The sequence below is a fragment of the Podarcis cretensis genome (assembly GCF_951804945.1).
Source record: "Podarcis cretensis genome assembly, chromosome: 3".
In the NCBI taxonomy this organism is placed as follows: domain Eukaryota; kingdom Metazoa; phylum Chordata; class Lepidosauria; order Squamata; family Lacertidae; genus Podarcis; species Podarcis cretensis.
Genome location: NC_137172.1, coordinates 49,208,969 through 49,232,935, shown reverse-complemented (window position 1 = coordinate 49,232,935; position 23,967 = coordinate 49,208,969). Strand labels below are relative to the sequence as shown.

The 23,967-nt window shown below is 41.3% G+C and overlaps 1 protein-coding gene across 6 annotated transcripts in view; it reads left to right on the top strand.

Annotated features, from left to right (window-relative positions):
• Positions 1 to 2,062: 2,062 nt before the first annotated feature.
• Positions 2,063 to 23,967, top strand: part of DISC1 (DISC1 scaffold protein) — a 167,061-nt gene continuing 145,156 nt past the window's right edge. The window contains exons 1-5 of one of the 6 annotated variants that reach the window (XM_079971812.1): positions 2,070 to 2,273; positions 3,051 to 3,192; positions 4,631 to 4,734; positions 21,365 to 22,401; positions 23,443 to 23,512. In XM_079971812.1, the coding sequence (XP_079827938.1) occupies positions 4,668 to 4,734; positions 21,365 to 22,401; positions 23,443 to 23,512 (1,174 nt within the window). In that variant the 5' untranslated portion in view covers positions 2,070 to 2,273; positions 3,051 to 3,192; positions 4,631 to 4,667. Of the gene's footprint in view, positions 2,274 to 2,296; positions 2,698 to 3,050; positions 3,193 to 4,630; positions 4,735 to 21,364; positions 22,402 to 23,442; positions 23,513 to 23,967 lie in introns of those variants that run through there. The other 5 variants (XM_079971813.1, XM_079971815.1, XM_079971814.1 and 2 more) reach the window with 5 other exon arrangements.

Below are 23,967 nucleotides of genomic sequence, written 5' to 3'. Positions count from 1 at the left end.
TAGTTTTCAACAGCTAAAGTTAGAATATATAACCAGAGTAATGTTCTTTGCATCACAGATATTGCCAGCCTAGGGCTACATACATACATATATACATAAATATTTTCATATCTACAAATATTACATTGAAGGGGCTTATCTAGGAAGTAATGTGTTGCTAAGTTGCTTCTGGGTTTATCAGCCTTTCACGTATATAAATTTATTTATATTTTACAAAAAATGTATCCTGTGCTGTTATATACAGTGAACATCAAGGTGCACAGCAAGTATAGAACAAAATATATTAATATAATTAAATGGAAGATGCATAAAGAAATACAAATGTTTGGGTGGTCCTACATGCTGAAACAGAAACTGCTGATGTAGTCCTACAGTGACATCTTGTGGACTATCCTTTGCTGCCTTAATATGTTATACTTCAGCCTGCCTGAGGATTATTTTTTTTAAACAGTAACAGAAATAAAAATAATATAGTACATTTCAGTCATTGCTCAATTGTCACCTGCTTTACTCAGGGTGAATGGTCCCCTATAAACACCCTTCATAAATAGAGAGTTGTTAAGCCTGCAGCTCTGCAGGCAGAAGAGACTTAATTCAGTTCCCTTTCTCCCACCAACTTGCATGCAAATAAAGTTTACCTTGACAACAGTGGAATAAATTTTCTAAGCAGCAACATAGCTGGAACAACATTATATTGGGAAGAGTTATTTGACAACAAAAGCTCTGTACTATATGGGGAAGCTACAAAATATCAGAGTAACAGAACTTTATTACCAAAACATCAAAGACCTCTTGTCCTACCATTTTACTTCTGGCTTATTATGTCACGGGCCTGCTTAGTCTGATGCTAGTAACTGTGTGTGTAGCTTAACAGGAAGAAGCCCTAGTTTTACAAAGCAAAGCGAAAGGCCCTGGAAATGTTACTGAAAGCAGCTGTGTCTCAATTTTATGCAGAGCACAAATGACTTCTGGATCCATAGGTGTGATTTACTTCCCCCTACACTTCAGAAGATACAGGGTATACACCCTGCTGGTTACTAATAATCATAGAGGCATTATAAGCAAGAAAAGAATCATCTGTGCTACGCATTTCAAGCAGTATCATGCCACTGGAAACAGTCCTGCCTTCTCTCACAGAATCCTGGGAGCTGCAGTTAAAGGGGCTGAGAGTTGTTAGGAGAGACCCCTAATTCCCCTTGCAGAAGCTACAACTCTGAGAGCAGCTTAACAATCAGTCCCGGGAATGGGAGGTCTATGAGAGGAATAGGTTGACTTCCCAGCCCAGGCCCAGCTAATAACTTTAATTCCCGCTTTTGAGCTCCCCCCCCCCACTCAATTATCCTGAATGTGTGGGACGCAGAGGCTGAGACCAGGGCTGGGTTTAGATTTGGTGAGGGCCTTTATATGTCCAGCTGTCCTTTGTCAACAACAAATTGTTGCTGTTTTTGTGTTGAATATATGCTATATGGTAATTTATGGACCTAATAGGTATCTAAAGCCATTTGCACATTGTTGCCATGCGACCAGTCCATGCAAAATGTAGGCACCCTATATACAGAAATGAGCAAACCGGTGATATTTTAGGGAGCAGGTAGGGCCCATTACTTACGGCATAGGAGCCTACACAACACAAAACACTGTTGCTGTGTGTAGGTTTTATTTTATTTGTTTTTTATCTTATATTTTGGAAATGTACACCCAGGTTTTCTTTCCTTTAAATTTTTGGGGGCCTCCAAGAGAGTGGGGCCCTAAGCTACAGCTTGTTTAGCGTATATACCTAAATCCGGCACTGGCTGAGGCATGCAAAGGGAAACAGAGCGAGATTTCGACCATTAGGGCTTCTGTGCTTTTGACAGCTGCGCGAGGCAGAGGCTCAACAGGTGAAGCCGCCTCTAGCAAAACGACGCAGGGCTTCCCTTGCCGTCCTGTGTTGGATAAAAGGCACACAAAAGCCCGGGAAGAAGAAGAGCGGGGGTCCGAGCATGGCGGAGCCGAGAAGTCCCGGGAGCGCTGGCGACCCAGCTAGCTCCTTCTGCCCCACCCGGCCGGAGCGGGCCAGGGGGCGGCCTCAGTCAGCGCTTGGCTCCCGCCTGCTCCAGCGGATGCGAGTCGCCGCCGCCGCCGCCGCCGAAGGGGCGGGGAAGGGGCTGCGGCCGAGGCGGCCCACGAACGGCAGCCTCGGAGGAGGAGGATGTGGAGCGGCAGCGGCGGCGGCGGCGGCCCCTCAGGAGACCTAAGGCGTCGGACCCCTGAGAGCTCGGAGCCGAAGGCCGGTGAGGATTGGGCGCTTCTCGGGCTGAGGGGGCGGCGGGGACGCCGGAGTTCCTCCTCGCCTCAGCTCCACGCCCGGCAGCGGGCGCGGGAAGAAAAGAAGCGGGATTCTTCTCCTCAGGCGGAGCCGCTTCTCTCCTCAGGGAAGAGCGGGAAAGCGCCGCCTCTTCCCCCTCACCCCCCTAGAGCCATGGGAGCGGCAGGCGGCGGGAAACAAGGGGGAAGGCTTTGCTCCCTCGGGAGAAGTTTCAGTGCTGCTTTCCCCTCCCTGTCTCCGCTGCCCCTAGAGGCGTCACTCGGCCAGCCCGGCAGCAGCAGCAGGCGAGGAAGAAGACTAAAGGGGGCTGCCGGTCCGTGTCCTTCCTCGCCAGGGCTCCTGGGCCTCCAACAGTCGCCGCCTCGGTTAGAGAGGCAGAAGTTGGGAAGGTCCCTCACTTGTTGACTTCCAGCGGTTAAAGGCATAGGAGCCCTGCAGAGAAAAATGGGGCGGGGGGGGGGGGGAGGATCCGACGATGGGAAGTTATTGTAAAAAACAAACACGAAGGTAAAAGTTATTGTACTGCACCCTATACCGGGGCTAGGGGCCCTTGGCTATCCAGGGCTCCTGGACTACAGCCCCCATCAGCCCCAGCCAGCAAGGCCAGTGGTCAGGGAAGGTGGGAGTCCAGCAACATCTGGAGGCCACAGTTCCCCCTTCTCTGCCATATATTGTGACAGGACGTGTTATTATGATCTGTGCTCTTCTTCTTTTGCAAAGTTTCTTTTATTTCATTTTACAGCGTGTATAAAGCAGAAGTATTAACAGCAACAAGATGGAAAACAAAACTATAAAACAGGCACCTAGAATGAGTCCAGTTGTTGCACATGGGTTAAAACAACAAAAGTCTGAGTAAAGACTGTTGTTGTTTCCAGAATATCAAGGTGACCTGTATTTGTCGATTTAATATGATTTGTTTATCTTGCTTAACTTTAAATAGGACCACTCAGCAGTTTCCAAGGAATGCATTAAAATTATTCGTAGAAGTCCCAAGTTAAAAACGAGGTCATTATAAGCAAAAGTTACAGATGAAAACGCGTATTGACAAAGTTTTTATAAAGTTTTTGTGCAGGCATCATAAAGTGTATAGATAAAAGTACCAGTTCAATATTTATTCATTAATTGTGGAATGATTACAGTCCTGGTTATTTAGGGTTGTGTGTGTGTGTGTATATATATATATATATATATATATATATATATATATATGTTGCTGTTTCTATGGCATTTTTTGTTGTTACTACCAAAAATGATAGCAATCAGCTGAAAGTCTAAAGTTTGAAGACATTCTTCTAACTTGCCCTTATTGGACCTGTTGCCACATAAGGAATTTACAGGTCATAATGCTTGAATTTGCTCTTTTAGTTATTGTAACAAATAATCATCTAGATAAGCCTTTATGAAGCAAGTGCAGCCAACTCTCAGAAGAAGCTAGATTGGTGGGCAAGATTTATCTGTCTGCTTTGATAACTGTATCTTGCAACTTCCCCAATCCCATCTCCAACCAAGAAAACAAACTAACAAAAAATAGATAAGGATTTGTTTATTTAATGGCCCACACTTGCTCCCAAAGGTGCCCAGAGCAGTAAACACTTGTGATTTAAAAAATAAAGATAAAAATATATATTTAAAAACAAAAAACAGTTAAACACAGTAAAACATGTAAAACAATTTTAAAAATTGATATAGCGAAAACATGTGCCTGGACAGACATGAAACAGAACACTTTTCAGAAGGTGTGTAAGAGAGTATAGTGATGGCACCTGCTTAATGTCAACAGGCATGGAGTTCCAAAGCACAAGTGTTGCAACATAAATTGTACTGATGAAAGTCGTTAAATTTCTTCTTTTGACAACCAAGAGGGGTGCTGTTCCTCAGAGTACTAAAAACACAGTATGTAGAAAAGCATCTTGTAACTACTGTCTGTTCCACTTTGTAAATCCAACTTCAGCTTTGCAAGGGCTGAGAGTTACAGAGGTGGAGTAGCTTGGGGGGGGGGGAGCGGGGGGAGGAGGAAACAGTTAAACATTTCTCTCCAAAGCCACTTCACTGATCTTCAAATACAAAAAAGTGGGAGATCTGGGTCATGGATTGTCTGTCCCTGAGGATCAAACTAAATTAATTAAGGTGGCAAACCAAGCGTGGCCAACCATGATCCAATCTCCAATATATATATTTTGGGGGTGGGGGGTTAAAAGGAATCATGAGACTGATTTAGATTGGAGCTGCAGTTCTGGGGAAAGGATATTTAACCCTTCACCCCCTGCACTAGTTTCCCAATCTCAGTTGCATCCCTCTGAAGCATCCCTCTTTGCACTGCAGAAGAAAATGTGCACATACTGCTCAGACACTCTTTGGGATGAAGAGTGTGGCATCATTTGCAGCCTGCAATTGTGGAATCATTGTGCCTCATCATTGTGGTTCAGGTGAGCAGGTTTGTAAGCCTTTGCCATATGACTTGGGGTTCAAATTGATTCTTGCTGTGTCCTCCAAAGTGTAGCTCTGGAACAGAGTGGGGGGGCAAATAAATACCCACAAGAATTGACACACTATTATTGTTTTGTTTGACTCTACTTTTAGCTGGAAAGATATCTGACTTAGAACCTTCAAATTGCACAATACTAGTATGCATAGGTGCCCACTCCTTGGGGCCCTGGGAGTGCAAGTACCCACGAAAATCCCTGTGAAGGGGTCGGGCACCCACAAATTTCAGAACCAGGGCCATGTATGCTGCATGGCACCCACAACCCCGGGCACCCACAGTCGCGGGATCAAGTTGGCACTCCTGTTAGTATGAATAGTGCTTTGGAAAGTTTAGAAGATAAATTTTGTGGAAGTGATCTTCCCAGATATCTTAGAGGCCTACTCAGCTGTCCCTATCATATTTCTTGTGAGATCACTAAGCAAGGCAGAACAGCTTATGCTTGCATTTTTCATGTAGCTAACTCTGACTCTTGATTAAAATCTAGATTGTTAGCTCACTGTATATCCTCTTGTGTCAGACTGGAAGAGGGCGGTACATTCAGATAATATGCATATCAACCAAGAAATAATATACTTTCCACCAAATTCAATGATATTTTTCTGAAAACGATTTCTGGCATATGCAGTGATTTCCAGACTCCTGTGGCAATTTAAAGATATAACAAATTTATTACAGCATAGGCTTTTGGAGACTGATACGTTCTGGTGTTCCTGCTCCTTAAATGCTTCTGTTGTTTCTCTGAATTACAAGTTGCCCATTTTTTATAGCTGTAATACCTAGTGGACTTTTCTGAAGTTTTGTATATGTCCTTTTCACACGATAATTCGTACCTCTGTATGTTAATCCATAGATTGCTAATTGCATGGAAATGTCACTGCATGTGTTTTCTCACACATAAAAGTTGTACAATCATTTCTGTATTGAAATAGTTGCAAAGTATTTTCTCAAAAGGGACGTGGGTGGCGCTGTGGGTTAAACCACAGAGCCTAGGACTTGCCAATCAGAAGGTCGGCGGTTCGAATCCCTGCGACGGGGTGAGCTCCCATTGCTCGTTCCCTGCTCCTGCCAACCTAGCAGTTTGAAAAGCACGTCAAAGTGCAAGTAGATAAATAGGTACCACTCCAGCGGGAAGGTAAACAGCGTTTCTGTGTGCTGCTCTGGTTCGCCAGAAGCGTCTTTGTTGTGCTGGCCACATGACCCGGAAACTGTACGCCAGCTCCCTCAGCCAATAAAGCGAGATGAGCGCCGCAAGCCCAGAGTCGGTCACGACTGGATCTAATGTTCAGGGGGGTCCCTTTACCTTTACTTATTTTCTCAAACAAGACAAGGGCTGCTCTCCAGCATTGAAACTAGTCGGCTTTAGCCAGCCTTTTTTTTTTTTGTGGTCATGTAGTACATTGATACCCCAATGCCCACACTAAAATAATTTCCTTCCTATTTGTTCTCTTCTCAAACTTCTTCACATTAATTAGAGAAGTGCATTTTATTTCCTCTTCTGCTTTTTTGCTGGTGGATTATGTGATACTTAGACCACTTACATTTTCTATGTAAAGAGTGCCTTTAAAAATACAGCCCTCTTCCACAATCATAGAATCATAGAATTGGAAGGTACCCCAAGGGTCATCTAGTCCAGTCCCCTGCAAAGCAGAAAACTAAAGAATCCCTGGCAGATGGCCATTCAACCTCTGTTTAAGAAATCCCAAGCAAAGGAGAGTCTACTACCTTCCAAGGTAGTCCTTTCCCCTGTTGAACAGCTTTTACAACAACAACAACAACAACAACAACAACAACAACAACAAGGGCTGCCCTTCTCCCTCCTCGGGGAAAAGCCCCCAAGAGCTGCACACACGCTCCGTGTGCTCTTTAAAGGGAGTGCGGCTCTTGAGGGATCCTTCCTCCCACTGCCCGGGACAGGCTGCGTGCGGCTATCCCATAAGCCAGGACAGCAAGAGGGATCGCTGTGCAGTGATCCCTCTTGCTGTTCTGGCTTCTGGGATTCAGAATATTTTTTTACTTGTTTTCCTCCTCCAAAAACTAGGTGCGTCTTATGGTCTTGTGCGTCTTATAGAGCGAAAAATGTGGTAGCAAGAATGGATATTTCTTGGGAATTATTTAGAAATCTGTTCAAATGGTTTGAAAACCTTTTTACCGCATCAATTGCTTATCACATTCACAATAAAGAGGGTCCTCCGTTAATCCCACCCCTAGCACATTTAGCCTGATGGCTGATGATGTGGACATTCTACTATGTGAACAAAATATTCAATAACTTGCATAGAATACTGTACACATTGCTGTGTATTTCAAACTGCATGTGCATATAACAACCTGCACTTTCCCTTTATTTCTTGTTGCACTGTATGAGGTAACTAGTTTATCTGAAGAAATTCACCATCTGTTTTAATCCTACAGAGGGCATTCTAACCTTACAATTATTCTGAGTGGATATGTGTCTGGATCATATTTTCTGTTTTAAATATCTTGCATATTTATTTGCATTTTGAGTGTAGAAGGGAAACGTGATCACATGTTATACCTATTATGGAAAAACATAATGAATTTTTTAAAAAGTAAATAGTAAAATAAAAACAGTGCAAATATTCATGAAGACTTTGATGCAGTGCAGTCGCAGCAAATCTTTACTCATATCTTCTCAAAACATCAAGAAACTGTAGGAGCTTTTACACATCTTCCTGTTTGTTTTTGTGTAGTCATGTGAACCGTCTTTGCCAAGAGAAGAATTCTTTAAATAGTGAAGTCTTTGGAACCCATTTTAAAGCCTCCTTTGGGTGTTCCCTTTTCAGTTTTAGTCATAGTCCCCCAGAGAGTCAAAAGGCTTTCAGTTCCAATGTAATGCCTACACTGTTTCACTGGAATTTTTTTTAAAAAAGATCTCTATCAATAGACTTCTTTGTCTCTTCAGCTGGAGAAGCCCAGGAAGTCCTTAAGTCGAACAGATACTTTATTAAGTAGCCATCACCCGATCAGATGTCTGATTCAGTAAACGACATTGTGCTTTGTTTTTTTGGACACTTCCATAGCCAAATATTGCTTGGCTGAAGAATTTTATTTATATGAGCGATTAACAGTCTGATCCTCTGTATGCTTACTTAGAAGTAAGTCCAACTGAATTCAGTGGGAGCTTACTTTTAAATAAATGCAGATACAATTTTATCCTGAATAAATACTTACTAATAAAGAAAAAGAAATTGCCATTGTGTGTTTACCAAACAGAAGGAAAATCTCCGAAACTTGTATGGCCAGATGTTGAGTGCACTTTGCGGATCAAGTGAAATTTGAGTAGTTTTAATATATGGGGACAGCTTTTATAAACTTCAATATGTTTATAAACTTGCAGCCCAATCCAAGGCATAAGTATGCTCTACTGGGCTTGATGGGGCTTACTGCCATGTAAGTGGGATTTTAGGATTGCAGCCTCAGTGTGTAAAGTGGTTCCAAGGGAAGATTAATAACATTGAATTGTAGGTATCCAAGTTGAACATCTTTGCTTTTGTCATAGCTTATCCAGCCAAATTCTATTAGCTTTGTCAGCTTGTTGCTGTATTTGGCTCATGCCCTCCATTGCTTTTGCAAATTTGGAGAAACCTGCCTCTGTTTTGATGACACTGCATGCAGCAATACTCCTGCTTCCCTTTTTCGTGCATGATACAGATGTAAACAAGTAACTTGCATGGAATGGAAACAAAAGTGTTGGGTTTGTTGTTCTTGAGGCTGATTGATTCCTTTTGCTCTTTAATGATTCTTGAAGTTCCATACTCTTGTATAGGGATTTAATTTTTTTTACTGGTAAGTTGTTATTTTGGTGTCAAGTTGGTAAAATGTGGGCTGGATGAGGTTGTTGTTAGGAGGATTTATAGCTGGTTGGCTGGCTTAACCCAAAGAGTGCTCACTAATGGTTCCTCAGCATCCTGGAAAAAAGTGTTAAGTAGGGTGCCATGAGGTTCTGTTCTGGGCCCAACATCTTTATAAATGTCTTAGACGAAGGAGTTGAGGGGATGCTAATCAAATTTACAGATGACATCAAACTGGAAGGGGCAGCTAATGCTGCAGAAGACAGAATTGGGATTCAATATAATAATAATAATAATAATAATAATAATAATATATTTTATTTGTATCCCGTCTTCCCCACCTGTGACCTTAATGGATTGAAGAACTGGACCCAAACTAACAAAAACATTTTTAATAGGGACTAATGTAAGGTTCTACACTTAAGTAGGAATAACCAGCTGCACTAATATAAGATGGGGGATACCTGGCTTACCACTAGTACATGTGAAAGGAATCTGAGACCACACGCTTAAAATGAGTCAACAGTGTGACGCAGCAGCAAAAAATGCTAATGCTATTATAGGCTGCATCAACAGAAGTATAGGAAAGTAATAGTACCACTATTCTGCCTTGGTCAGACCACACCTGGAGTACTTTATTCAGTTCTGGGTGCCGCATTTTATGAAGGATATTGACAAACTGGAATGTGTGCAGAAGAGGGAGACCAAGATGATCCAGTGTTTGGAAACGAAGCCTTATGAGGAACAGTTGAGGGAGTTGGGTATGGTGAGCCTAGATAAGAGGAGACTGAGGGGAAATATAATGTAACCATATTCAAAAAGCTAAAGGGCTGTCACATGGAAGATGGAGCAAGCTTGTTTTCTCAAGTTAGAAGAAAATAGATCAGGAAGAGCTTTCTGGTGTAGAGTTGTTTGACAGTGGAACAGACTCCCTCAGAAGGTGGTGGACTATCCTTCCTTGGAGGATTTTAAGCAGAGGTTGGATGGCTGTCTGTCATGGATGCTTTAGTTGATATTCCAGCATTGCATTGCTGGAAGTTAGACTAGATGACCCTCGTAGTCCCTTCCAACTGTACAATTCTGTGATTCTAGCTAGTGACAATGGGTGGCATGTACATGGTACTGTATATAACTTCTGCTTCAGGCAAAATGGCTTCCTTCTTGGAAAGATTGTCGGGCTGAATGCTTGTGATAAATACAATATTTTTGCATGCTCTTTAACCCTCAATGCCTTCATTTTTAATTTAACTTCTAGATACGTCTAAAAGACCAAATCGTTTTGACATAGCCTTTGTATTCAATAGGGACGCGGGTGGCACTGTGGGTTAAACCACAGAGCCTAGGACTTGCCGATCAGAAGGTCAGTGGTTTGAATCCCCGTGACAGGGTGAGCTCCCATTGCTCGGTCCCTGCTCCTGCCAACCTAGCAGTTCGAAAGCACGTCAGAGTGCAAGTAGATAAATAGGTACCGCTCTGGTTTGCCAGAAGCGGCTTTGTCATGCTGGCCACATGACCCGGAAGCTGTACGCCGGCTCCCTCGGCCAATAAAGTAAGATGAGCTCCACAACCCCAGAGTCGGTCACAACTGGACCTAATGGTCAGGGTTCCCTTTACCTTTACCTTGTATTCAATATTTAGATACAAATGGTGTCTTCTTGTGGCAACTGGTACTAGTCCACAATTTTAGATATTTTTGAAGGCTGTATACTTGTTTGACTTGTTTGTTATTAAATATGTCAGTCATTTGTCGCACACAAGGTCTCCAGATGCTTACAAGATATTTTAAACATATATAAAAATACATTATACTGCAAACATGTTCACAGAAAAACACACACAGCTAATATAAAAAATACACAAAACAACCCACCCGCTCCCTACAATAGCAGCAGCGACAACACATGCTCCTGATGGTTATTGTTCAAGCTGCTCAACTTATGGAGCCATCACCCTTTTTTTGTTTAAGAAATTAAGGGCAGCTGGATAGTGGAGAATCTTGAAGAATTTTTTTTTAATAATAATATTTATTAGAATTTCAAAAACATCACAAAGATACAAAAGCAAAAAAGAATAAAAAGAAAAAATAACGAAATACAGAAAAAAATAAAAACAATTAAAAACATTTCCATCTTTCAATGTCTTGTCTTTCATTTACTTGTTTCCCTGACCTCCTCACACCTCCCTTTTTTGTATTCTAGTTCAATTAACAATTTCAGCAAATCCTTTCCATTTTAGTTTTTATCCTAATAGTTTATCTTAATATATTATAACTTTACATTCTCACCTATTCATAATCCAATTTTACCTTATTCTGTAACATTACTGCTAAAAATTTGTGTTACTTTGCTTAACCTAATCTTGCCATAAAACACCTTAAAACTTAAAACTTAATGTTTATTTATACATAACTCTTTATATCATTTCTACTAAAGCCAGACAGTTTCATTCCAACATTTTCCCTAATATTCATTAATTTTACACTACTTCCCCAAATTAAAAAATTTTCTTTATAGACTTTCCAATTTTCATCCAACGTCCCTCTTTCCTGGTCTCGGGTTATGTCAGTCCTTACTGTCCATTCCACAGTCCATCAACCTGGTAGTCTTACGTCTGAGGCTCTTAAATCTCTTCCATGCCCCTTCTGCAAATCATCTTCTTGTTTATACTCATTGAGGAGTAGTTCTCTGGGGGATTTCAGCCCATAGTTATCTCCATCTCCCCTCATCAAACCAACCCATTCCCCACAGTCCCACTCCCCACAGTCATCAATACAATCCAGAAAGTATTTAACAGGATATTTCAAAGTCCCTCCAAGTTTAAAATCCTCCTCAGCTCCAGACTCCCACCGGCCCATTCCAAATTCAATCTTCCAAAACGACGGCTTATGCTCCTGCGGGGCCTCAGGTCTCTCCATTATTATTGCTTGTGGTACCATCACAACCTCTTCCATTATCATCTGCCCTTGCATTTGCACAGTCGAACCAGTTTCCTGAGTTGGTCTCTGTATAATTTCTGCGTCAATATTCCCTATTTGTTCACATTCCCTGACTACAACAGTCATCAAATCCAACTTCTCATTCATCAAATCCATCTTCTCATGCAGCTGCTCCAGCAAAGCGATCGTCTTGCAGAAAGCAAGCACCAAAACTTCCTCCAAACACATTTTTGTTCAAGGTCTGGAACCACTGTCTGGTTCCACGATGTTAATCTCACAGCTGTGAAGTCCCAAGTAAACTGCAGAGCAACAATTTGACAAGCTCCCTCTAGAGGAGACAGTTTCTATTTGTAACCATCTTTTTAAGCATATCCAACAAAAGAAAAGTTACTTTCAATTTTCAAATATTTTGTTTCTTTAAAATGCAAAAGGCAACATTGGAATCAATTTGTTTCTCTTTTTAGCTGTCTGTCAAAATGTTCCATTCACAGTCAATGGACGTCTCAATCAATTTCTGTTTCTGACCCCCGTTCCCAGGTTAGAGACGGTGAAAACTTATTTTTCTTTACTCCCTCTCCTGCAGACTTACAGTCCAGTTGGGGATTTTAGTGGTTATAAATGAAGAAAATTTCGACCTTAACAACAATTTTCCAGGCTATTAGCTTGCAAAGGTCTTTGCTTCAGTCTATTTACAAAAAGCGGAAGGCGGACTTCCTGTTTTGAACCTTCCCGCTTCGATGCCAAATTAGAATATTTCTTGATCCAATTTTCCGTTTCTACTCACGGGTACTTGTTTAGAGTCCAATTGTCAACATGAAGCGCTCTCCGATGATGGCAATGCGGCTTCCCTCCGTGAAAGTAGCAATCAGTTCGCAGCACCGCGCTGCTCACCCCACTTCACTCCGGAGCCCCAAAATGGGGTTCCCCACGAGTAGGGGAGGCGCTCCTGGTGCTCTGCCGAACCCCACATTCCCAGGCTTCTTCCACCTGGGATTTCTAGCGGGCCCCCGCCTTCGCCGCGGCGGGAAGACCCAATTTCCACGGAGCCCGTTCCTCCAATCGGAGGAACTCCGCCATTCGCCGATGGCGCAAACCCGGAAGTCCGAGAATCTTGAAGAATTTTGAAGGCAATGATGAAATGGTTGTACAAGATCTGGGAGCAGACAGGAAAACAGTGCAGGGATTTATAAAGGGACTTTGCATAGTCAGAGTGACAGAGGCAAATAATTTTGGCAGCAGGGTGGTAGATAGCGGTGATGGGGCAGTGGAGGGCTAGACAGAAGATTGCAGCAGTCAAGGTGAAAGATGACTAGGGTGTGCAACAGTATTTTTGCCGAGAGGACAGAGAAAGGGTTACAATATTTGTAATGTTAAAGAACATACTATCACAATTGGATATCTACAGCTGAGATGTCAGAGATGGAGCAGTTCTTGGTGAAGTGAAGATCAAGAGAATATTATCATGCTCTAGTTCTGTGAGTCCAAGGGAAATTTTATGGTTGTACTTCCTCAAAAAGCTGGCAACCATGCTGCATGATTAGCTGCTTTTGAAGCTCCCCTTGAGTTCAGAGAGGTTTTTTGTGTTTGTTTGTTCAAATGGAAATATCTAAAACTCCACTGGGATACCAGAAGCCTCTGTCACAAGCCCAAACTCTCTAGCAGGGTGCTCAGAGCACTGATAGTAACTAGAATGAACAATGTTTTTCAGTGACTTGGAAAGTGAATGTCCATGCTGTTTGGTTGACAGGGTCAATTCATTTTTTGCACAATAATAAATAAGATAATAACCTACTGTGTCATATTAATAATGCTTGATCTGAAAGGTCAAGCAATTTTCCATTTGGTTAATTCATTTACATGGGGGAAAACACAAGCATTAACTCAGGGTCATATAGACAGTTTCAAGAGAAGTGTGTTTACTCTGTATTTAAATTCATGCAGAATTTAATAAATTAATAAATAATAAATAAATAAATAAAATCCAGCAGAAAAATAGAACTTTTAAAATTTGCTATATAACATATTGAAAGGTGATGTTATCAAGTTCTTACAGTTTCCAAAAGATTACTCATTCCAGATTTGAGAATGTGTTCAAAATAATTTAATGTATTTTTAAAAACTGTATCTGGGTGTTTTAAGATCTGTTTTCCATCATAGAATCATAGAATCATAGAGTTGGAAGAGACCACAAGGGCCATCGAGTCCAACCCCCTGCCAAGCAGGAAACACCATCAGAGCACTCCTGACATATGGTTGTCAAGCCTCTGCTTAAAGACCTCCAAAGAAGGAGACTCCACCACACACCTTGGCAGCAAATTCCACTGTCGAACAGCTCTTACTGTCAGGAAGTTCTTCCTAATGTTTAGGTGGAATCTTTTTTCTTGTAGTTTGGAACCATTGCTCCGTGTCCGCTTCTCTGGAGCAGCAGAGAACAACCTTTCTCCCTCCTCTATGTGACATCCTTTTATATATTTGAGCATGGCTATCATATCACCCCTTAACCTCCTCTTCTCCAGGCTAAACATGCCCAGCTCCCTTAGCCGTTCCTCATAAGGCATCGTTTCCAGGCCTTTGACCATTTTGGTTGCCCTCCTCTGGACACGTTCCAGTTTGTCAGTGTCCTTCTTGAACTGTGGTGCCCAGAACTGGACGCAGTACTCCAGGTGAGGTCTGACCAGAGCAGAATACAGTGGCACTATTACTTCCCTTGATCTAGATGCTATACAGGAGTATAGGAGTATTGATGCAGCCCAGAATTGCATTGGCTTTTTTAGCTGCCGCGTCACAGTGTTGGCTCATGTCAAGTTTGTGGTCAACCAAGACTCCTAGATCCTTTTCACATGTACTGCTCTCAAGCCAGGTGTCACCCATCTTGTATTTGTGCCTCTCATTTTTTTTTGCCCAAGTGCAATACTTTACATTTCTCCCTGTTAAAATTCATCTTGTTTGTTTTGGCCCAGTTCTCTAATCTGTCAAGGTCGTTTTGAAGTGTGATCCTGTCCTCTGGGGTGTTAGCCACCCCTCCCAGTTTGGTGTCATCTGCAAATTTGATCAGGATGCCCTTGAGTCCATCATCCAAGTCGTTGATAAAGATGTTGAATAAATCAACTTTATTTATGCTGGTCTCTGTCTTTAACCTGAAATCAATTTCCCTAACCAGCTCTCACAAGTAGTTAACAATGGAATAATTTCATTTTAAATATGCTTAAGATGGGTATGTATGTTTTGAGCTTTGGTGGGAAGGGAATAGGGAGAGAATAAACCCTTGTAATATCTTACAGTATAGTACTATTTTAGTATCATTATTGTGAGCCCAATCAGTAGGAAATTCATTCTGTGAATTATGCCATGTGGGGGGAAAAAAGCATCTTAAAGAGTAATTAGTGCACCTTAAGTGGTTTTGCAAATGCACGTGCTCCTTCCTCTGCCTTCCTTCCATTCTTTAAGTATCTGGATAACATGTCCTGATTTTGCTATGTGATCTTATGATCCTGTGCATTACATTATACTGTAGTTTTGAATATGCAGTAAATATATTGGAACAGCCAAAGTGGTATAATTGGGATAGCTAGAGAGTCACAATCAGTCACAATCCAGATTTTTATTAAATTGAATGGCCAAATTTTGGACATATCTGACTTATTGACCTGAAATGGCAGCTTCAGTGTTTGTTGTCTTATTCTCATTATAGGCAATCACTACTGAGTTGCTAGGAGAAGATTGCTTTCTATTTCAGTAAACTCAATTCTCATTCCAAATGGACTGTGTGTCAGACACTTAATTTGCAATATATTCCCCTGGTGAAATTAAAAATTCAAATAGTTCAGCTGGAACACTCAAACTGTGCTTGCTTCTTAAATTGGCCTCTGTTGGCGTGTTGTCGTGCTGCCTTTTATCTGCCTGATGAGTCTTATACTGAAGCACTCACCAGGTGTTTTGACAGAAGCGAGTGGCGTTGAGGCCAAAGATTTGTCTTTCAGCCAATAGCTTGAGACATGAGTGACTTATTAAATAGCTCCTCAAAGGTGACAGTCATACAAGACATCACATTCTACCAGGTAATGCTACCCGTTAAAATATTGTTAAAACCCTATATTGAGTTTCAACAAAAATCATTTTGTATACAAGTAGCCTAACTCCAACAAGTTTGACTTAACCTAACAGAGCTTACTTTGAAGTAAATTAGAGACCTAAATTTTCAAGCTATCCTCTGCTTAGAATTGTCATTGAATCAGACCAAATCATTGAGCACAGGACTGGAATCTTTTTCCAGCCGTTTTTATTGGACATACAGTACATCTGTGCAGTAAATACAGTACAAAGTGATGTAAAAAAATACACATACAGGGTTGGTCTTCTTAATGTGAGGGGCATGTGTGAAGTAGTAAATTGAACTACAGTAAATTATTTTATAAGCAGCTGTTATGTTAGCACTGAGAGCCAGGAGTCACTGCAGGGGTCCGAGTGAGGAGCAAAGCCATAAGTCAGGTGAGAGCCAGGAAGACTGCTATTGCCCATGGAAACCTCAGCCTAAACAGGAAGCCTTTTATAGTTTGTCTGGCCTATGGGAGCCCAATGGTTAGCCTGGATCGGCATGGTCAGAATCTGCAATCACTTTGCTGTCCAGGAGGATGACCCAAACTGCAGTTCTGATGGCTCCCTATACAGGTCAGCCAGCTGCTCATAGTATCGAGTGTCTCCAGTCCTTGACCTGGTTGCTCCTTGCAGTATAAAAGCTGATTTTTTTTTACTACATATTTCAATGATTAATAGTAAGGTTCAAATTACTGATGTGGACATCTAGAACCTTAATTAAAACTGTATCATTAGGCAGCTTATCTCTCTTGGATTCGGGAATGGCTGACAATGAAAAATACCGACTTGCTGGATCTAGAAGGATTCGATAATAGATATAGTTGGCATGCCTATACGAGAAGGTTAAAGTCCACAAAGGCTTTCTGAACCATGTGATTAGGAAACTGTTATACATGGTGTGGGTTAAATATAAGGACTTACTAGAACCAAAAATGCCATGGTGGATTTCACCGACATAAGCATTCTCAGTTTTTTTAAAAAAACATGAGAAGAAATTGGGCAACTTATAAAGATCTATTGGAGTGGGAAAATAAGGTTAAAATTTAAAAAAAATTGAAGAAATTCAGACCCATTTGACTCATTGCAATATTTCCAGCTAAATGAAACATTCCAAAAGGACAAACAGAAAGGCTTCTTCACAGAAATTTCAAGACTTGAGAAAGACCTAATACAAGCACAAAAACGCCACTCTCTAAAATGTACAGACTTCTCCTTGACTGGGAGGTCAAGGAAGAAGAAGTAAAATCTGTTATGGTACAATGGGCCAGAGATTTTGGTTTGTTGTTTAGTCGTTTAGTCGTGTCCGACGCTTCGTGACCCCATGGACCAGAGCATGCCAGGCACCCCTGTCTTCCACTGCCTCCCTCAGTTTGATGAAACTCAAGCTGGTAGCTTCGAGAACACTGTCCAGCCATCTTGTCCCCTTCTAGTGCCCTTCGAGGGAGATTCTACTCCCTCAAAATTAGACTGGCAGAATAAAATGTTAGAATATGCAGAGCTAGCAAGATTAACAGCAAGATTCCAAGACCATACAGATCAAATATTTAATAAAGAGTGAAATATTTACAGAGAATATCTAAAAGAACATTGTAATAATCTGAATTCTTTGGCAGGCCTGGATTGACTTCTGCATAAAATAAGAGAATTTTACAAAATTTACACAACTGAACAACCTATGAGAGAGAACGTTAAGTGCACAGTTGTAATGTAATTCAGGAACCACAATGTGGGGATTGGAAGTCATGTCAGAATTCGTGACATGTCAATTCAATCTTTTATTTTTTTGTAATGAGTGTTGATTTTGGATTGTCTTTTGTTGATCGTTGCATATTGTTTTGTTTTGTACTTGTTTTGTTTTTAAAACCAATAAAGCATTTTTTTTTCTTTTTAAAAAACCTTTAGTTCTGTGTCGGTTTATGCCTTCTCTAGTACTTTCTTCCAGAAGACTAGGTGTACATTTTTGCTGTATCCCGCTGTGGAAGCATTGGAAGCTGAACTGGATAAGAAAATCCTACAGGGTAGATCAGTGGTTCCCCCCAAAATTTCTTCAGTCTGCTTGAAAATTGCTGAGGGTCTTGGTATGCCACTAGTGATTTTTTTTCTGCCTGTGGTAGCAATTGTAATGTGTTGTGCTATTTGCTGTTAGGATTTTTAATTGCATTTTTACAGGTATATTGTGCACCACCTGAATGAAGGTTTACAGATCACTGGTGGTCCATGGACCACAGTTTCGGAAGACCATGGAGGTGGGGAGAGAGTTTGCATCTGAAATTATGCAAACCTACTAGTGTTGTTTCCTACTAGATTACCTTGATCAGCAAGGTAAAATGTTGTTCTTTAACCCAAACAGTTTAAGCGGCTTGCTTAAAGTTAAACCATGACTACTTGCAGCAGATGGTATCTTCTGGGAATAGGAAACTTACAAGAAGGATCTTTCCTCTAGTTAAGAGTAATGTGAATAACAGGAAGCAACTTGCCAGCTGGTGTTCCTCCTGTTTCCAAAAGTGTGCAGTGTCGCTGCTTTCTGAATATGCACTTCTCTACTGTAGTGTGCCATTTAAAGACATGTTCAAGGAGACTGAAAGCAGCAAAGAATTTTTCAGTCTTACAAGAAGCTATCTTTTAATGATATATCACAGCAATGGTATATATTGCTTTTAAATTTTGCACTCTGTGTATGTGGGTATGTTTAAATGAACAGGTGGTATTTCAGCCTTTGTAACCTTGCTTTGTGCAGCAAGGTGATGCAGATTTGAAAAACAAACAAATATTAATCAGTTCATTTTATGACTTGACTTGGTATAGTTCAGTGCCTCCTTGCTTCACTGGGTGGTGCCATCCTTGAAGGCTTATGAAGGTATATTTGAAGGCTTTGCAAAACTGCGAAATTGATAGGTGTATTCTCTTTAAAAGCAACAAACACATATTCAAATGGGCTGTCCTTTCCTGCCATAGTTCTGCTATGAGGGAGGAGAAAGATGGGAGAAAGCATGTATTTTGTATTCTCTCACTTGCTGTTTCTTATAGTTGCATACCCTCCAACACTTTTCTGATGAAAATAGGGGCATCCTAGTTGTTGGTTCCAGACTGGCAAGGTAAACATAAGGCTGGGTTCTGTGGTGGTAATTGCGGCAGTTAAAGGCAGGAGTTGCGGAGGGACTCAGATTTTATTGGAATGGGGGCTTCAGGGAGAAGGGGAGTGAGTTGGTGTGACAGTAGATCTGGAATTAGGGAGCATTGGGGCTGGTTGGGCATGAGTGTGTGCTAGCTTGGAGCTATCTGAGTATAGGGGTGCCAACTTGAATAAAATATTGGGGGAGCAGGTTAGCCCCACTCCACATAATTGATCCAAAGGTGTGGCGCACGCACACACTATTTGAATGGCAATCAAATTTGGGTGGGGGCTGGCCACCTCAATACCCTCAATGGGGTGTGTGTACAAAGAGACATCAGCCCCTAGGAGTTGGCTCCTATGTCTGAGTGATTCTCACTGGGGTTTGAGGTATTTGGCAGTGACTTGGGGACCAAGGCGAAGTCATTGGCCAGTTGGAAAGACCTCAAAGGGGCAAAACATGTCAGAAATATCTCAGATGGAGAAAGCTTTTTGCAAAAGGCATTGATTTGGACCCTGGAGAGATACTGCTAGTTGGAATGCACAACACTAGGGTAATTGAACCAGTGGTTCTCTCAGAACACAACAGTTTTGTTTTTCATATATTCAGAGGGTTTGGGAAAGTATTGGCCCTAAAAATGGTGGCAAGGTCTTTGATAGAAACTGGTTTATATATTCCTTATGTGTTGGAGTACAGCTACATACTTATCCGTAAAGCCATACTAGGCTCAAAATGTGTGGAAGCACTTATGTAGACCATAAAAGTTCAATGTTTGAAAATAAAAACAGACCATGAAAACAGGTCTGAAGCTAAAGTTGAAAATTGGAATTGAATGTGAAATGCAGCTGGATTATGGCACACAGGAGAATTTCTTTGATTGTAAATGGAACAGAAGCACTCTGTGATATGGTGCCATCTATGTCCATGGTGCTTTGCAAGGAACTGATATGACAGGTCCCTACCCCAAGGAGCTTACAATCGGAAATAGGCAATAGGAAAATCATAGAATCATAGAATCATACAGTTGGAAGAGGCCACAAGGGCCATCGAGTCCAACCCCCTGCCAAGCAGGAAACACCATCAGAGCACTCCTGACATATGGTTGTCAAGCCTCTGCTTAAAGACCTCCAAAGAAGGAGACTCCACCACACTCCTTGGCAGCAAATTCCACTGTCGAACAGCTCTTACTGTCAGGAAGTTCTTCCTAATGTTTAGGTGGAACCTTTTTTCTTGTAGTTTGGAACCATTGCTCCGTGTCCGCTTCTCTGGAGCAGCAGAAAACAACCTTTCTCCCTCCTCTATGTGACATCCTTTTATATATTTGAACATGGCTATCATATCACCCCTTAACCTCCTCTTCTCCAGGCTAAATGGTCCAGCTCCTATTATTCTTCACATTAACAGCAGGCAGTCTGAATCTTATTGCTAAATTTTCAATGTGAGGGACAGCACAGGTGGAGAGAAAACAACTGTCATTCAGCCTTCAAAAGGCATGAACAAAAAGGGGTGGGAGGAGTGGGGGAAGAGGGTTATCCATCACAATGTCACACCAGGGCTGTGTGCCTTTGCCTTTGTCAATGGAGTACAAGGAGTTAATACAGTAATGTGTGCAGGGTTAGAATAACCAGCAGACATTGTCAGACATTCCACTGATCATGGTGGGGAGAAGGGTACTCTGCAAGAGTTTATTTATATGTGCATTACTAGGCAGTTTTTGGGCCCCCAATGCAATTTGCAATACATTAAAACAATAAAATAATTTAAACAATTTAAAACATTATAAAATTTGGGGAAATTAAAACTCAATGCCCTAGTTAAATGCTTTTAAAAACAGGGGTTCTAGGGCATGAATGGGTCAATCAGTTAGCTGTCCATGTGCCAATCACTTTGAATGGCTGACATAATGTACACTTAGACATGTGTACGTACATCTTGTCCCTGTATCTAGGGATGGAATGAAATCCAAAATCCGTGATCTCATATGCAAGGGCTGTGCCTGTCTATTCAGATACAGATCTATACACATAATAGATAATGTGCATAATCCCAAAATTTATAAGCCAAATATGTCAGCCAAATGGTTAGAGTGAATGATAGCAGTCTCTTAAGTCTATATTTTTATATAAAACATTTCAGATATATATTCCGCATAATAACTTTTGTTATCTCTAGATTCTAGGTTGATAGGTGTCATCTGAATAAGAGTGCGACCTATCCAGCTTTAAACCAGTCTGGCTGGTTCTTTGCCTTCTATCTACATTGTTCTCTCTAAAATCCAGGTTCATTGCTTAAATAGTGAGCAGCTTCAAATGTGCAACTTCAAATGTGTACACATTTAAATAGATTGACAAAAGTGGTGAAATTACAAACCTGGGAAAAGTAGGAGAATGTGTTGAGAAATGTGGGCACAAACCACTTGAATGGATGGAATAATACATGGGCTATTGAAATTTGTGTTATACCAGATGCCAGCCCCTTAGTTTCTACTTCTCAGCAGCATTATGTTGCTAAAAGCTAAGCCTATGTATATATTTCAGGGAAGTAATTTTCTCCAGAAGCTGTTCCCTTACAAGGCAAAATATTGTTGTGACCCTTTTGTCATTTTCTTTATTTTAGAGGTCCAGGATGGCTCACTGCCTGCGGGCTCTTTTCACAAAAAGAGGGTGGTGAAGAGGCTAGGATACATGAGAACAGAAGTGCTGCAGCAGATAGGATTTCAGCCTCTTTCTGACTGTGAACCCTTCGGCCCCAAAGGACTTGAGCATAATGGCAGAAAACACTACAGAGAATTTAAAAATTGCTTTCTGAAGAGGCGATGCAAAAATGATACATTACATTGTAATGCTTGTGTAAACAGTCCCTTGGTTTCCCCAGATGTGGCAACTGGATCGCCTACTGCTGGAAATAAAGCAGACAGTCTCAGACCCCTGGCTGATTTCAGAGTGCAGCAATCAGAAGATCTAATTCAACCTGTTTGTCCTGTGGTTGCCATCTATAAAAGAGATCTGTTGCCTGCATCCATCTCATCCTCAAAGCAGACTAATTTGCTTGACTCTGTGAAGGAGACTGCTTTTCCTGGTGGAACACAGAAGAAGGAAAGAATGCATGCTTTGGATCAGAAGGAAGAGAACAACAACCAGGAATCTGAAAGCAAGGACATGCCTTATAGCTCTTTCAGTCCTCAGGATCGCTTTAATTCAAGTTTTAGCTTCATACAGCTGTCGCTAAATTCAGCTTGTGAAACAAACGGCATTGAAGGCCCAGTAGATAGTAGAGAGCCTAAAGAAGCTTGGCAAACATGCAAAACAGGAAGAGCAGAAAACGTTAATTTGCATGTACCTTGGGAGGGACAAGGAACTTCAGGGAAAGAACTATGGGCTTCATCCATCTCTCTGTGTAGCAAAGACCACAAGTGCCCAAGGGAGACTGCAGAAGATGATAAAGTGCAGGATTGTGAATCACACTCACTTTCACATTCGAATGCTGCATTTTCCTGTTCAACTGAGTCTTTGGAAGCAGCATCTGCTGGTTCTTCTGTGACCTCAGGCTATGAAAGTAGTAACACTGTTAGCGATCACAGCTGGGATTCCCTGATGAAGAAATATGAGCCAGTGCTACAGGACTGCTTGCTGGGCAACCAAAGTATATTAAAGGTTAGCGTTTCCCCTCATTCCTGTTTTGTGTTATAGGAATTTGAAATCAAATCCACAGCTTGTTGTGCAAGACAGGAAGCAGTTGTTGCACTTATTGGTGGCATTTGTAGTGTGGATTGGAAAATATGGTTATGGTATGGAACTGTTGTGGCTAGTTCTAATCAGCATGCAAAATTCAGCCCCATCATGCCCTGTAGTGTATCCTCCATCATATTGGTCCTTTAGTTCCTTAGTGCGCATTCCCCTCTCTTCCAAAAATTCCTACCTTACCTACTCACTTTCTGTCAACTCCAGTCCCTTTCTGCCCAACTCCAGTTTAAAAGGGGCCTTGAAGTTGCCACCAGCAGATAGCACCTGGGAAAGCAGACTGGGCAGACACACAGATCACCAGGCCACAGTCTTTCCTGCTGTGGTGAGGTGTATTTCCATTTCTATCATATTATTTGCCTCTATACAGATAAATATTCAATGTGATGTCCTCTCTTTTAGTAGTGTATTTCCTCCCCGCTCCCTTTTTTGACAATACATAAACAGCCAACCAACACAGTGTCATTTGCCATTAGGTTTTCCCTGTTTATGCTCCCCATAGCTCCCTCCATGCCACTTTCATCCTCTTTCACAGAGGTCTTTCCCCTTGGGCTATTGGTTCTTAGCTCACTGCTTAGTCTTAATGGTTTCAGGCTTATTTTAAAATTAGATAGAATTATTACTATTTGACGTCATATTTCTTGGCTGAAGCATGAAAGGCAGGAGACGGAATTCAGAGTTTGTTCTGTATTTGTGCTTTCAGATTTGCATGTGAATGGATATTATCAAACATGAAACCTGTCTCATTTGACAGCTTGTGAAATGCTCTTCTAATATCTCAACGCCTGCTCTGTCCTGCTTTTGAAATCTATAAGACATAAGTATCCTTAGAAATTTTCTAGTTAAGTGTGCCAAAATTGACACACTTGAAATGTTATGATCATATATAGATTTGAATTCAATAGAAAATAAAGATTCATAGAAATACTGTTAATTGTCTCTTAATTAATGCAGATAAAATCCTTAATAAGAAAGCTTCAAAGACTTCAAGCGAAGGCGGTAGCTGAGGATGATTATGAGAGGGGTGAGTTTTTTTCCTCCTATTGCTGGACTTTTATTTTGTTTTACAATATAGTTTTCTGTGATAGTTTTTTGGGATGATGAGGTCTTGGTAATCATTCCCCTCCATTCAAGGACTCAGGGTGGATTTCAATCCATTCCTATCCTCAGAAAAACCCTAATGAAGGAGGTTATAGAGAGTGAGTGACTTGCCCAAGGCCAACCAGCTAACCTTAATGATGGGTTAGAGATTTGAATCTGAGTCTTCCACATCCCCATTAGGAAAAATAAAGGGATTAATAGCATGTGAAAAAAGCAATGTTATGTATTATTGCATAGAGCAAATTGTATGTTGAATTCAAACATTTGTAACAGAGTCTTAATACTCTAGAAAAGAAAATCAGATTTGGAAGGGAGAAAACTGGAGTTGAGAAATAGCAGTGGAGATGGGGAACGTAACCCTTTTCCTGCCCATCACTT